Raw genomic sequence first — 16,922 nt, 5'->3', positions numbered from 1 at the left:
GCCACTAAAATAAGGCGTATTGATAAGATACTCACGCTCCCGCTGTGAGCTGGTTCTAACCGAGACTCGGTGTAAAATTAATTTAAGTCTCGGTGTAAAATTAATTTTGAGCTTAGTTTGATATTTAGACTCGGCTTAGCTCAACTCGAGTCGAGTTGAGCTAATCTAAGCTCAAGTTCAAGCTTGATTAAGAGGAGCCTGATGGCGCAAAAGGTAGTGATGACTTGTTAAAAGAGGAGGCCGAAGGAGTATGACGAGAATGGTGAAAGAGGAGGCCAAAGGAGGATGAGTATGACGAGAATGACGGTGAAAGAAGAGGCTAAAGGAGAATGACGGAGAAGAAAGGTTGGATGCTCTTGAGGATGAGGACACTATGAAAACCCTTTCTCTTCTCATCTTCTTATTCTTTTGCAATTAGCCCCGGGAGAGATTTTATGTGTGTTTGACTTCTCGAAAATAGATTTCAATAAAGAAAATGAGTTGAATATCATTCGGCTTTTTATTTAAACATTAAAAAAATAGTATAGATTCGGGCTTGAAATAGTAAAGATTTAATATCATAATGATCAATTATGGCAGTTGGAAGTAATTTTTAGCTACATAATGCTAATAATAAAAATTAGATTGAAAAAAATCTATTGACGTGACGTTATAGCCCACTTGACCCTGTCCATTAAATGCAGGTATGCAGCCAATCTATTTGCAAGGTGTCTTGTCTCCCTGACAAGTGATAATATCAGAGTTTGACGATAGTATATAGGCGTAGCAATTAAAAAAGTCTTCAAGTATTCCTAGGGCATGGTATTGACACAGGGGTGTAAATAACTATGCGGAGACGAGCAGCTCCAGATTAGACTGCTTAAAATTTAAATTAAGTCTCAAAATAACCTCAAGTTTGGCTCAGCTTGAGCTTATTTTGAGGGGCTATGATGCGATTACCCAGGCTCATTGTGATTGCAACAAGGACCAACTCTAAAGATCTCTGGAACTGAAATTTTGGAGGACAATGCCCAATTGATCCAACCATCTAAAAGATCTAAGATTTTGATGAGTTACTTTTGGAAGCCAGAAATCCAACACAACTGAAATTATGATGGTCGGAGGTATAGATCAAAAGTTGTGGGAAAATATTGACCGAGGGTCAGTAAGTGTATTACGAACCGGCTTGATCCATAACGATTATGGACTGGATTGAGGACGTGACTTTCGAAGAAAGCTGCGGATAATTTAACTGTTGGATCTTCTTAAATTTTGGATATGTTGTTGCCCTTAAAAAGAAATTTCCAATGAATCTAAGATCACATGGTTTGGATGGCTAGATCTTGCGATATCGGTCGAACAGTGGCCGAAGGTCAGAGATAAACCCTAGCTTGTTAGCCCTTCAATGGCTAGATAGGTGCTAGGTTAATTCTTTGGTGTGAAGGGGGAGAAGTTGTTATAAAAAATGGGGATTAGGAGTTAGAGGAAGCTGACTAAATACTTAGGCGGTGTAAGGAAGGAGGAGGGAGAGGGTGCTAATGGCTAGAGCAAGTAGAGAAGGAGATAAAGACATAATGCCGTCTTCAATTATTAGATAAAATTCAATTAGGATTTTCTCCACATATTTATTGAGGCTCACCTTAGACTAAGTTAAAAATCCTAACAAGCCAACAATTTTTGCCGCGGTGTATTAGAACGCGCTTAATCGTGTTCGCATGCAGAATTACGATTCTCTCGTTGCGAACATGTGCAGGCGTTCGAATGATCGCGTTTGAACGGCCCGAGTCCGCTTGAACGCACAATTCGGGTTCTCTATTTTTGTGAACGCCTGTAGGCATTCGCATGAAGTCAGATTCAGGCATCCAAGTTGCCTCATCCACTATGTATCCTCGCCACTCCACCAAAATCTCAGTCACCCACTCGTCCTAGACTCGAGTGCATCGTCTAGCTAGGATCCGAACTGGAATAGGAGTACTCGGTTTGACTTTTGACCCATCAGGATTAGTCCTTATTGACTCTGATGGAACAACTCCAATCGGCTCGGCAGGGGGAACTTAAGCCTTAAGGATTGAGACATGAAAAACTGGATGTATCCGCGCCTCCTCAAGTAAGTCTAGATGGTACGCCATGGGTCTAATCCTCTCGGTCACCTAATAAGGTCCATAAAATTTTGGAGCAAACTTTTGGTTAGGAATGGGCCTAGCAGAGCTTTGCTGGTATGGTTGGAGCTTGATGTAGATCCAATCCCCAATCAAGAAGGACCTCTCTTGATGCTGCTAGTCATAGACTTGCTTCATTTGGCTTTGGGCAGTTACTAGGTGCATCTTGAGTCTCCTCAACACCTCATCACCATTTTGTAAAACTGCATCCACCTTAGTTTGGTTGGCTCAAGCCGATAGCAAGTATGTATGCAAGGTTGGAGGTGGCTAACCACTCTACCCATGGCAAATAAGATAGTCACTGCAGCGGTCGCTCACCGACAAAGCACCACAAGTATTGCTCTAATCATCGGTTCAACACCTCGGATTAGCCATCCGTTTGACAGTGGTAGGTTGAACTCATACAAAAGGTAGTCCATTGGAGAGCAAAGAATTTCTGCCAAAATTGACTCACAAATATAGGATCACAATCTAAAACAATCAACTTTGGCATACCATGCATCTTGGCCTTATCACGCACATAAACATCTGCGACCTTCCTTGCCGTGTAGGGATGTGCCAAGGCTAAAAAATATGCATACTTGCTGAGGCGATCTACCACCACCATGATCACGGAATGTCATCTGGCCTTGGGTAGACCGTCGATGAAATCCATGGCAATATTCCTCCAAACCTTCATTAGAATCGGAAGCGGTTGTAGCAAACCGACAGGTTTTGCCTTCCGTTTTCGCACTTTGACACACCTTGCAAGCCTTGACGTAAGCTTGTACATCCTTCTTCATTCCAGCCCATGTGCAACTCTGGCTTAGCTGTTTATAGGTGCGCAACACTCCTTCATATCCAGCCATAGGGGTGTCATGGAAGTGGCGCACCAACTCCAAGTGCAAGCGACAGTTAGCTGGAACAATTATCTTGCCTTTGTTCACCAAGAGTTCGTCCTTCACCACAACTCCTTGCATACAGCTGGGATCTGCAGCAAGGTCGTTCAGCATCCTCATGGTGCCTGGATCTTGTAGGCCTCCTGTAGCTACTCGAAAAGAAAGAAAAAACTAATGTCAAAATTGCTACCAACTCAACTAGATTCGGGCGTCTTAATAAGGCATCGGCGGTGTTGTTTATGTTGTTTTCGGTCCCCTTCTTGTACACCAACTCGGAGTCGTATCCAAGTAGCTTGGACACCCACCTTTGTTGGGCTGGTGTGTGTATGCGCTGCCTAAGAAAGTAAGGCAAACTCCTTTGATTGGTGCGAATCGAGAAGCGGCCCAATGAGATAAGGCCTCCACTTGGTGATAGCATGGATGATGGCGAGCATCTCCCTTTCATAAATGGATAGCAACTGTGAATGGTCGAAAAGAGCCTTGCACATGTAAGCCACGGGTTTGCCCTCTTGCATCAAAATAGCCCCAATGCCAAATCCGGACACGTCACACTCAATGGTGAATGGTTTGGTGAAATTAGCTAAAGCGAGGACTGGGGCTGAGATCATTGCTTTCTTCAAGGCTTCAAATGCTTTCTTTACTTTGTCCGTCTATGTGAATTCACCCTTTTGCAGCAAGACCATGAGGGGAGCTGCAACCTTGCTATTGTTCGTCACAAACAGACGATAGTAACCGGTTAGGCTGAGGAAGACGCATAGCTCTTTGGTAGTCATGGGCAGCGGCCGTTCCACCATTCTTTGGATCTTCTTAGGGTTAGCTTCCATGTAACAACCCGCCCAAATAATAATAATAATAATAATAATTTTTTTTAAAAATAAAATAAAATAAAAAGTTTTTGGGCACGACATGGCTGGCCACATTGTGGCCAGCCTCATGCCCATGCAAGTTGCATGAGTAGCTTGCGTGGTGAGGCGCCACGCGCCCACCGTCGCTGCCGCCGCTAGTTGGTCGCGGCAGGCCCCGACGCCGCTGCCCTCCACCGCCTCTCTTTCTCCCTCTATATCCCTCTTTCTCTCGGTCTCTCTCTCTGTCTCTCTCTCTCTCTCTCAAACTCTCTCTCTTTTTCCTTGTGCCGTCGCCGGCTTGCCGCCATCGGGGTAAGTCTCTCTCTCTCTCTCTCTCTCTCTCTCTCTCTCTCTCTCTCTCTCTCTCTCTCTCTCTCTCTCTCTCTCTCTACCTAGCTCTCTTTCTCTTGCCTTTGGGCTCGGACTCGCCGGAGCCAAGCCGCCGGCGAGAGGCCGGCCGCTGGATGGCCACCAGCGGCCGATGCCCTCCCCGTTGGCCTAGGTCCGCAACCCCCCTCCCTCACCTTCTCTCTTTCTTCTCTTCCTCTTCTCTTCTTCTTCTTCTTCTTTCTTCTTCCTTCTTATTTCTTCTTTCTTCTTCCTTTCTCCTTTCTTCTCCCTCAGCTCTCCTCCTCCTCTTTCTGCACAATGCTGGGCTCGGCCTAGCATTGGTGGCATTATTTATTTATTTATTTATTTATTTTATTTTAATTTTATTTATTTAGCTAGTTAGGTATTGCTTTCTTAATTAATGTAGATAACTTATTGTAACGCCCCCGCTCGGCACGGGCACATGCACGCACACGCGCTCACACCGCACGCGCGGCGCACGCGATAGGTCGGGCGGGGCCCGTCACGCACAAATAGTCTCCTGTACACATATAATCATGACATCATCAAATAAAACATGCTAACCTATCCATGATCACATAATCCATCACCAAATAAATCATACTATTAACCAAATAAACTTGTTAACATATAAATATCCCAGTCCACAATAATATACATTAGACCACTACATAATCTGGCAGAACCCACACAGGCCACAACAAACCATCAAGATATAACTAAAATAACTAATGCAAGAGTACACTATGATTCGACCTGTAATATCCAAACCATCGTCTAATAAAAAACAGTACAAATATCAAATACTGGTACAACTCAATATCTAGTTAAACTATCATCTATAGTGTCTCGCATCTACAACTCATCTCATCATCGTTTTAAAATATCTTCTCAAGATATCTCAAATCGCTATCACGTACCACATATCTGAGAGGGTTAGAAAAGAAATAGAGTCATGAGCAAAAGGCTCAGTGAATAGATCTTACCCTAAATCAGTGATGACAAACAGAGAGTAAATCATGTACTGGATAATATGAATCAGAAAGCAGCATGATGCCATATATGAACATGTATATATGTATCCTCAATGACATATATATGAATGAAATCAATTCTCATGAATGAGCATATTATATCCTCAACCAAAAATATATCACATGATGAAATTACCATATAACATCACCGAATATAATGACATATCATATATAACAATTATGATCCAATGATACTAGTCACATCAATAATAATGCATGATGTATGCTAACCACTAGATAATCGTATATGTCAGAGTCAGATATAATCTAAATATCTCTCACTATCATAATTATCCGTCTCACCTCTGAATATCATCCACCATGCTGGACTACGGTATTTGGCTCCAAACTCAATACACAATATGTCACAAGCTCAGAGCATACCCTGTCATATGCTAAGAGTATCTCTGTAGATAAATCATACCCTGCCATACGCTAAGGGTATCTCAGAAAAAAGTAATCATATCCTGCCATACGCTAAGGGTATATCAATGATAGTTATACCCTGTCATACACTATGAGTACAACCATCAACCATCACCATACTCTACCATACGCTAAGAGTATATCTAGTACCAGTCCGGACCAGATACCGTTCCAGCCATCACATCATATCACATCACATCACAAACACATGTACTTTTATAATTTTCTATACATAATAAATTATATGCATATATCCAGTACGACAATAGATCATGCAACTCAGGAATTTAGGTGGTAAAGAAGTCGAGAGAAAAATGATGCAATGCCAACTCTAACCATGTATCTAACACATGTATACTTTTGCTAGTCTATCACATGCATACTCATGATAGAGACCATCCCGACATAAAACCATAACAGTATAATCATTTCTATATATCACCAATGTACTCATATCTCAAATCAGCCTAATCAAATGCATGATAAAATATGCTCGACTGTAATCATCAATAGATAAAGTCATATAATCATGCTAGAGGCCAAAACATGTATGTACATAATATATAATATAACCTAATTTGATAAAGGCGTCTAAGGGATAAGACTACTCACCGTCTGATCAGAAGACACAAACCATGCATCTCTCACGTCCGTTAGTTAACCGAGTGACACTCATCACTAGCAAAGTCCACGGGGTCTCAAAATATAAAGGTTTATTAGGTTTAGAATCACTTGTCTTTATTTTTTATTACATAACTAGGTCTATAATATAGATATGATTCAAATATTATAATTCTATTATTATTATAAAATGTTAGTTATAACATAAGGAGAAGAGGCCTATTTCCTTTTATATGAGAGTATTTCTAAATATATAATTATAAAATAAAATAAAATAAAATAAAATAAAATAAAATAAAATAAAATAAAAGGCTAAATAAGTATAGACAAGGTCTAATTATAATTAATTTTATAATTTATACACTATCTTGATTAATTTGGGACAATGCAGTCTTTACTCGATAAAATAATAAATAAATAACTAAATAAGCTTAGTATTTTATTTGTTGTAGAATAATCATAAAATTAATAGAAATACTTAAAATATATATGATGAGGTATTAGAATATAAATCTAATAATTATAATTTACAAATCTATCTATTAATCTAATAGATAATATAAATAAATAAATAAATAAATAAATATAAGTATTACCTATATTTATACCTAATTAATCATTATCGTTAATAAAATTATATTGAAGAATATATAATATTATTAAAATAGTTAATATCTAAATAATCTATTTGCATTAATTAAGAAGAAAAATACCTAAATAAATAATATAAATAAAATAATTAATTAATAAATTAATTACATCTGCCATAAGTGCTGGGCTCAGCCCACCACTGTCTGCTACAGTGTTGGGCCGAGCCCAACACTATGCAGAAAGAAAGAGAAGGAGCTGAGGAAGAAGGAGAAAAAGAAAGAAAGAAAGAAAGAAAGAAAGAAGGAGAAGAAGAAGACGAGGAAGAGAAGAAAGAGAGGAGGTGAGGGAGGAGGTTGCGGACCCGGGCCGGTGGGGAGGGCACCGGCTGCTACTGGCTAGCTAGCGGCCGGCCTCTCGCCGGCGGCTCGGCTCCAACGAGCCCAACCTCAGGCGAGAGAGAGAGAGAGAGAGAAAGAGAGAAGGAAAGAGAGGAGCAGTGAGAGGTCTCACCGGTGGCGGCTCCAGGGAAGGTGTCGGTATAGAGAGAGAGAGTAGAGTGAGAGGGTGACCGAGAGAGAGAGAAGCAGTGGAGGAGGAGTAGTGGCAGCGCCGGGGCTCACCGCGGCCAACTAGCCGCAGGCGCGTGGTGCCCCACCATGCAAGCTGCTCATGAGGCCGGCCACAGTGTGGTCGGTCGCATCGTGCCCATAATTAATTTTTTTTTCTTTTTTTTTTTAAAGATTGGGTTGTTACACTTATATAGACATTAATTATTTTAATAATATGTATATTCTTCAACATGATGATTATTAATTATAATTAGTATAATTAATGATTAACTAGGTTCTAAACTATTATGCATAAATATAGGTAATACTTATATTTATTTAATTATGTATCTATATTTCTATTAGATTAATAGATAGTGTTGTAAATTAGAATTATTAGATTTATGTACTGATATTCATAATATATGCATTATCTTAACAATTTATTATATACTATCGTGTGTAGAATAAGATACTAGTCTTATTAATTAATTAATTATTTTTGCATAATTAAGTAAATACTATATAACTTCTGATTAATCAAGATAGAGTAAGAATTATAAAATTTATCATAAAATAGATCTTGTCTATACTTATATCTTATTTATAATTATTTAGCTTTTATTTTATAATTTTATATTTAGAATATTTTAAATAAAAAGAAACAAACCTTTCTCCTTATGTTATAACTAGCATTTTACGATAATAATATAATTATAGCGTTTGAATCCTATCTATAATATAGATCTAATTATGTAATCAAAAATAAAAAGAAGTAATTCTAAACCTTTTATATTTTACTTGAATTAGTTCTAATTAAATAAACGACTAACTTCATGCTATTTGAATATTTTCAGATATTGAACCCCTTATTTGAGACCCCATGGACCTTATCGATGAGTTGATGTTTAATTAACGGATATGAGGGATACGTGATTTGGGTCTTCTAATCAGAAGTGAGTAGCCTTATCTTCTAGACGCCTTTCTCAAATTAGGTTATATTATATATTGTGTACATGTATGTTTTTGGCCTCCAGCATTATTATATGACTTTATCTAGAGATGATTACAGTCGAACATATTTTATCTTGCATTTGATTAGGCTGATCTGGGATATGAGTACATTGGTGATATATAGAGATGATAAGAGATGATTATACTATTATAATGTTATGTCCAGTTGATCTGTAGCATGAGTATGCATGTGTTAACTACATAGTTGGAGACTATATTGCAACATTTTTATATTGATTCCTATTCCACTTAAATTCCTATTATGCATTGACTTGTTATCGTACTAGAAATATGCATATGATTTGTCATTTAGAAGGAAAGCATGAAATGTGATTGATAGGATAGTTGATAGAAAGCGTGAGGATACCCGAGTGGGCGTAAGGGCTAGGACGTGCTTGGTGGATGATTGATCGCTCGACATAGTTACAATCCTGTGGCCTTACATCCGAGGTCGTTAGTCTGTGTGCACAGTAGACGTTCGGACACATGCTGTTCGCTAAGGCATATGTGGATGATTTCTATCAACTAGAAGGGTGCCCGATCTAGATGGATGTTGATACCCTTAGTGGATGGCAGAGTATGGTTATATTTGAGATACTCCTTTTGGATGGCAGAGTATGCTCTAAGCCTTCGGGCATAATGTTGAGACCGGGTACCGGGTGTTGACTGTGCACAATGATCTAGTATGATGATGACATATAGAGCTGGCATTGATGACTGAGATGTTGAGAAATGCATATGATTTCATTATTATTTGCTTACTTGAGTACCGGGTGTTGTATTTGATATCATAGTATGGTCATGGTCGGCATGCATCATGTGTCATATTTGAGAGAGAGTTATGATGATAGTAATACATGGAGATTTTTTTACTCATTATCGAGGATTATATACTTTTATCAATTATGACATGTTATCTACTTTTTATTTATATATTATTGAGGATACATTCATAGACTCATTCATGATATGATACTCTTTTTCATTCATATTATTCGGTATATGATTTACTCTATGTTTGACATCACTGATTCGGAGTAAGGTCTATTCACTAAACGTTTTGCTCATGACTCTCTTTATTTCTTTTCTAACCCTCTCAGATATGTGGTACATGATAGCGACTTGAGATATCTTGAGAAAATATTTTAGAACGATAATGATATTAGCTATAGATGCGAGATGGTATAGATGATAGTTTATATAGGAATTGAGTTGTACCAGTATTCGATATTTGTACTCTTTTGTATTAGACGATGACTTGTATAATATAGGTCGAATCATAGTGTACTCTTGTATTAGTTATTTTAATTGTATCTTGATGGTTTGATGTGGCGTATGTGGGTTCTGCTAGATTATGTAGTGGTCTAGTGTATATTATTATGGACTTGAATATTCATATGTTAACAGGTTTATTTGGTTAATAGTATAATTTATTTGGGCGGGGGTGTGCACGTGCCCGTGCCGGGCGGGGGTATTATATTCCACGCCATCTTTATAAATGATATGGCCTAGGTGGTCGATCCTTTTTCTACCCCCATGAACACTTGGAGTCCTTGGCCTTCAATTTGTGTAGCCGCAATAGGCCAAGTATGTTCTGAAGATGTTGCAAATGCTCCTCCCATGTGCAACTGTATACCAATATATCATCAAAGAATATCAGCACATATTGCCTTAAATGAGGCCTAAAGATATCATTCATTAAGCTTTGAAAGTTGGCAGGAGCATTAGTAAGACCAAAGAGCATAACGAGAAACTCGTAGTGCCTATCATGAGTTCTAAACGCCATCTTGTGCACATCGGATGATTCTACTCTGATTTGATGGTACCCTGCTCTCAAATTTAGCTTTGAGAAGTAACATACACCCGCCAATTCATCCAACAACTCTTCGATCACCGGTATGGAATATCGGTCTTTGACAGTGATGGAATTGAGAGCTTGATAGTCCACATAAAACTGCCACAATTCGTTTTTCTTTCGCACGAGCAAGACTGGTGAAGAATAAGCACTTCGACATGGTCTTATCACCTTGTTGGACAACATTTCTTGGACCATCTTTATTATAGCCTCTTTTGGATGAAGGGAACGGTATGGTCTCACATATGCTGGACCCACCTTGGGCATGATCTTAATGCGATGGTCTTGTGTGGCAATCCATGTGGCTGCTGGAATACATCTTTAAATTCCTGCAAAATAGCTTTTAAGTCAGCGGGGTAAGTGCGTTGGATCATCCACGTCCTTGGCCCCTTCAATGAGTTGCATGAGTTGCATGAGGAACCCGCGGCACCCGGGTTTCAGCAACCCCTCTAATGCTCCCTTGGTTTCCTTGCTTGATGCGACTAGTAGCTGGATCGGTTGGCCTTCATGACTGAACTCCATTCTTTATTTCACTGTAGATAAATTTCAAATATGAAAAAACTCCAAATACAAAAGTTCTAAATCATAATGTCACATATTTTATCCAATTAGTTTCATATTTTTTAGATGTTAGATGCATATCTTCTGAATATTTTGCTAAAATTATGCAGAATTAGAATTTTATAGTTTAAATACGAAATTCATACTTTAAGTACAATTTCATACTTAAACTATGAAATTTCAATTACGCACAATTAAAAAAAAACATTCACAAGATAATTATTTGAAGTCCAAATATTATGAAACCAATTAAATAAAATTTATAACATTATGATCTAAAACTTTTTTATTCGGAGTTTCTTTAGATTCAAAATATATCTACAACGAAATGAAAAATTTATAATTTAAGTACAAAATTCATAGATTAAGTATAAAATTCTAACAAAAATTCACAATTTAAACCATCTCTAATTAGTCTTTTATTTTATTAATTAAATAGCGATTAGAGATTTGTATAAAAAAAGGAAAAATTAAGAGATAAAAAAAGGAGCAGTAGAAGAAGAAGATGATGATAAAGAAGAAGAATTACTAACAACATATGAAGTAGAAAATAAAAAAGATGAAGAAAAAGATGAGTGCAGGTCATTTTTCTCTTATTAGTCATGTCAACATTTAATGATGCACTAAATGATAGAAATAATAAAATTGAAAGAAAAGTAAGAAAAAAAAACCTCTAGTACAAGAGAAACAAAAAATTACTCTGCCTCGCCAAATCGAAAACCAGGTAGGTTTTCGATGCAAATACCCCTATAATAAATGACTGAAAAGGCAAAATTGAAAGAAAAAAACTTAAAATGCAAGAGAAATTGAAAAAGACCTTACCTCGCCAAATTAAAAATAAAAAATTAAGTGAATTTGCAGTGCAAATAACCCAATTTTATATTTTTCCTCTTTTTGCTGTGCAATAGAAAAGAAAGTTTGCGCCTGAGAAACGATTTGGGTTGAGTCTAAAGAAGTCATCGGAAATGAGCCTTTGTAACTCCTGTTTCTCCAAGATTCTCTGCTCAGTACTTTTCTCAGGCATTACACGCTAAAATTATTTACGCAAGTCAATGAGGTTGCAAGCTGTTACAACGATAATGTATGATTTCACTATTGAAATGCGACTGCCCTGCTCTTCAAAATTTTGGCAAGCGTAAAGCATAAAAAAAGAAATAGTGAGAATTTGGATTAGGATACATGTGACTAAAGTAATAGGTACAATTGATCAAACATCTTATCAAACCTTAAAACAAGAATCTTGTCAAGCATATACATAAGATAATATAAGGGCCTCTGGCAGCAATGGTGATCCTGTTTCCCCTCTTCCTCTGTTAGCTTTGAATTTCTCTTTGGCTCTTTCCTTGCAAGGGAAAGACACTCTTGTATTCCTCTCCCCTCTAATTCAATAAATATAGATGAACTAAGCCCACTTTCTCTCGGTCCAGGAAAAAAAAGGATCTCCGATTGTGTAGATGATGATCTATAGTCTAAGAATATTGGACATATTGGAGCCACTTCTGGAACTAAGCAGAACTACCTCGCTGTATTCGGAGTATTATAAGAGGTAGAGTTTCAATAGCCAACTGAAAAATAAGAGGTAACAAAATATATCAGATTATAAAGGAGAAAAATAGATAAGTAAGTACTTACCCATGGCCTCGGAGTTCTACGATCAGATCCTGGATACAATTTGGACAATTCAGACTGGAAGCTGATTACTACGGAAACCTGAAATTCGATCGAAAAAGGGCTGCATATATAGGTTTACAGTTTCAATAAGCATATTTTGTTAAGAAAAGGGTAAATTACAAACAGAAATGTGGTGTTCAAATAAATATATGACTAAAGACCGCAAGCCACATCTAGGAAGGTTATTGCAAGTGCCTATTAAGTGCCTGAGATGGTATCTACTGGAGCTGGAATAGGCTACAGTATGGAAAAATATATGGGCAATATGAGTACATTTACTTTAAAAACAGATACAACTTCAAGGCCATGTACCCACAGTTGATCTCCTCTTATGTCCATGGATGGCAACACAAACTCATCATGAGGAATTTCAGTATAAGAACTGAGCTAATTGTACTTCATTTTTATATGGACACAATGTGCATTAAGGATTCTATATGCAGATGAGTTAAATGTAGCCATTTTTTAATATATGGTGGCATTAAGGAAGCAGAGTGGGAAGATGCTGAAAATTAAGAGTTTTCAAAATCTTCTGTTGATGCAAGTCTTCTCTTGGTACTAACATGCTTTAGTGCTGTTAGTCCTTTTACTTTCGCCACTTTTATAGGTGATCCATCATTCTAAATATTTTGAGAAAAAATTGATGAAATTTTATATTCAACTCTAATTGTGACATCTATGATTCTATTATTGTCTTTCCTCTCAAACTCTAGCAGACTCCTAAATTCTTTTTACTTCTCTCTGCCTCCCGTTTTCCACACTTCTTCTCTCCCAATTCCAACCCAATCCCAAGTTCTATAGTAGTATTGCTTCTAATTTCTCTTCTTTCTCCCATTCTCCGCCAATCTCTATCAATCTCCATTTTGTAAAATCTAAAATCAACTTTTCTGTCAATAATGTAACTCATATGCAGATTATGATAGGTCAGAGGGTCTGTGATACTTTTTCTATTTGGGGAGTATAAATGCAAATAAGTCAATCCAAACCAGATTGATGTCTTATCCAAACCAGATTGATGTCAATCCAATCCACCACATATAAGCCATTTGCAAAGGTCATTTTTGTGACATGGAAAAAATTTAAAATAAACAGATTATAAACATTATCAAAGAGGGCTTCAATGGCTGAAAAATTTAGATTGTTTATGAACCTGCAAAGAAATGGATATATCCACCCATTCTAAACATGGATTGAAAAACTATAGTGGATAAAGGAACATATTGAATCTCATGTGCCATTGTAGAAAGAGTAAGAAACCTGATTGTATTGCATTTCCACCATTCTATAATTTCTAAATCCACTCCATAACTACTGAAATGACTGTAAGTTAGCTATAGCTTAGATATAGTAGGCGTGAAACATGATTTCAATGTAGAAGAAGAGTTCCTTTAGGGATGACTTATAAATACTGAAATGACTGTAAGTTAGCTATAGCTTAGATATAGTAGGCGTGAAACATAATGATCTCAATGTAGAAGAATAGTTTCTTTAGGGATGACTGTTATAAACAATTGGTTGGTTTTGAGAAAAAATGTTTAATTTATATGAATATTCCGTAGAAAGCCTATCAAAGTGAGCTAAGTATCTACAAGGCTGTTCTTAGCTTCATATATAGCATAAAAATGTGGTTGTACCCAATAGCCACCCAATCATAGTGCAATCTAAATTCTCCTTCATTACACATTTTGTAAAAAAATAAAAGCTTAAATTCCCCAAAACTTCAAGCCAATTTAAATTCCCCTTGTCTCTCTTTTTCAGAACTACAACATATTAATTTCATGTTAATCCAATGGCTAGATCAACTAAAAGATCTCTCGAAAGTTCTTTGCAAATCTATCTAGGATTGCACCTCGAGGGTGATCATATCATGAGTACATTTCCGATGTGTCAATCTACTTTTAAGATCTAATTATTGTTTGGGCTTTTGTATTTTCTTCGAATTTTATCTTAGAGATTCTCGGCCATTATGTTCTCAAAATCGGGGCGTGACACACTATGACGCCCCATCGACGTCCTAAAGTTATTAAGAGTCCTAATGCAAAAAAAAAAGAAAAAAAAAATAGTGAAAAAGTCAAGTTCTAAAAGAATTTGTCATTGGGTGTTCAAACAGGTCTAGGGGCATTTGAATGCCTAAGGGGGTCATTAGCTTTCAAGATGGGGCATTCGAATGCACTTCCAATGAGGCAAACTATGTTAGCTCGAATTACATCATAGAGATATTGAGCTCAATGGGTTGAGCATATTTATCTTATCTGGTTTTATAGTTTAGTTATAGTCTCTTAGTAAATTAAAATTGTATTTAATTGGTTAAATCCAACTCTGCACATTTTCAAAATTAATTAGAAGATATTTCTCAGATGTTCGAATATTATGAAATCAACTAGTAAGATCAGTGACCTTATGACCTACAACTTCTATATTTAATGTTTTCTAGATTCAGACTCTACTTGCAGATAAATGAAGAAATAATCCAAGAAAGATAAAGAAGACTAGTTTAGTTAAACTTATTCGTTTGTTTTTTATTTAATCTCTGTAAATAGGGCCTTATGGCTTGTATTTTAGGATGAATGCATTAATGAAGGATTAGTTGGCTTTGTGCTTGTGCCATCGCCGATTGCTACTTCGATCTTGGTAGTAGGTTGCACTTTCAACCCAATTTCACTAATCTCTCATCTAAGAAGTTATGTCTGCTCTTCGAATTGATGAGGATATGTACGAAATGATTCTTGACCAGTCCGTCCACTCGAAGTGTCTTTGGTGCAGCGATTCCTAAGTACACGTCACTAGGAATTTCAACTTGCACTTCTTCTATGTACCCTTCCATTGTCTCATATGGTTTCTCCTCTTCTTCCTTAGCAGCAAGAACATCCTCCTCTGCCTCCTCATGTCCATCAATCAATGTTGCACTTCTCGTTGCTTTCTCACATTGGTGTCCCGGTGTGAAATGCTCATCACATCTAAACATAGATCTTTGTCTCATCTCTCGTCCACCTAGGCAAGTGTTAAAGAGTTTGCACAGCAGGTCTAGCCCATCCTTTTACATCAGTTGAGATCTGAAGAGGTGATCTCAGTCCAAAACCAACAGCAGCCACCTTCGGTCTACCTAAAAAGTTATTCGTCACCGGTTTGGCTAAACTAAGTAATCATCTCGACTGGGTCCAACACTCTTGCGTCTGTCTTTAGAGTCCTCTATGCTTCTTTTCCATGAGTATTGCATCTTCATAAATCTCCTCTATGGTTTGTGGTCGAAGCGCTTGTACGTCTGCTTGTATTTCACTCTACAGCCCCGAAATGAAAATAATGAGCACTATTTCTATTGAACTATTTTTGATATGCAAGCATGATGGTTCGCTAAACCATTAGTGAGGAGCATCGAAATCCTCATAGCCCATCGCCAAAAACCATTTAGTGAGGCCCACACTAAAGATATCCCACTAATCCAAGTTTTGGTGCGCGCTAGTGGTTTGATACCAATGTAGAGCTTAACCTTCTAGATTAAACCTTGTAAGCAACACTTTTTGGTCTGACCTAGGGTGGTCGTGGCCCCATTATTTGGTGATTTCTCATCTTTTCAACATCAACTCGATGTGGTTCAAGGTCCAGTTCCTTAGGCTAATAATAATCTTCTTCAAAATTCTCGAAATTGACCTAGTTTTCTTGCTCGCCATTGATCAGTTCTTGAAGGCCAACATTTGCTGCCCTAGCCATACCTAGGCATGGCAGCAAGAGCCCTAAATTATAGTTTGGAGGCATTTGAGAGCTTTAAGAGGCCAGTGATAGGGCTAGAATCGTCAAAATTGGCATTGAAGGCCTCGTTTGCAGTGTAGCAAGATTGGATATGTAATAACTCAAACCTAACAATAAAATAAAATAATAATAAAAATAAATAAATAAATAAATAAATAACAAATAATAATAATGATGGTAATGAAATAGTAATAATACTAATACATGAAAAAAAGAAAAAAGAAGTGAAACTAGACAATAGTTTATTTGATTATACCAATATAATTTAAATTTCGAAATCAAAATTTGTATAAAGGGGAAAGAAAAATGTAAGAACCTAGACCTAACAATAAAATAAAATAAAAATAAAAATAAAACAGTAAATAACAAATAATAATAATAATAATGAAATAATAATAATAATAATATATAAAAAAAGAATTTTTTTGGCATTAGGTTGAGATTAGGGTTTTGCCGTTGTAATTACCGCAACACTCTCCACTGCCTCTCCCTCTACATCTCTCTCTCTCTCTCTCTCTTCCCTACCTCACCCTCAAAGTCTCCCTCTCCCTTTTGGCTCTCTCTCTCTCTCTCTTGCTGTCTCTCGAGTTCGTCAGAACCAAGCTGCTAGCAAGAGAATGGTCGCCGACTTGCCAACAGCGG

At 37.2% G+C, this 16,922-nt stretch overlaps 1 protein-coding gene across 3 annotated transcripts in view; it reads right to left on the bottom strand.

The window, feature by feature from the left end:
* Positions 1 to 12,005: 12,005 nt before the first annotated feature.
* The window catches only part of LOC140782517 (uncharacterized), a 47,170-nt gene continuing 42,253 nt past the window's right edge, over positions 12,006 to 16,922 (bottom strand). Inside the window, exons 10-11 of one of the 3 annotated variants that reach the window (XR_012107891.1) lie at positions 12,495 to 12,572; positions 12,006 to 12,427 (exon numbers count right to left, since the gene is read on the bottom strand). Coding sequence is in view for 2 of the 3 variants with exons in the window: in XM_073129128.1 (XP_072985229.1) it covers positions 12,368 to 12,427; positions 12,495 to 12,594 (160 nt within the window). In the remaining variant the exon portion in view is untranslated. Of the gene's footprint in view, positions 12,428 to 12,494; positions 12,595 to 16,922 lie in introns of all 3 variants that reach the window. The other 2 variants (XM_073129128.1, XM_073129129.1) reach the window with 2 other exon arrangements.

This window comes from Typha latifolia, chromosome 2 (assembly GCF_019914945.1).
Source record: "Typha latifolia isolate L0001 chromosome 2, TyphaL0001v2, whole genome shotgun sequence".
NCBI classification, from domain to species: domain Eukaryota; kingdom Viridiplantae; phylum Streptophyta; class Magnoliopsida; order Poales; family Typhaceae; genus Typha; species Typha latifolia.
This window is presented reverse-complemented; position numbering and strand designations above follow the sequence as displayed.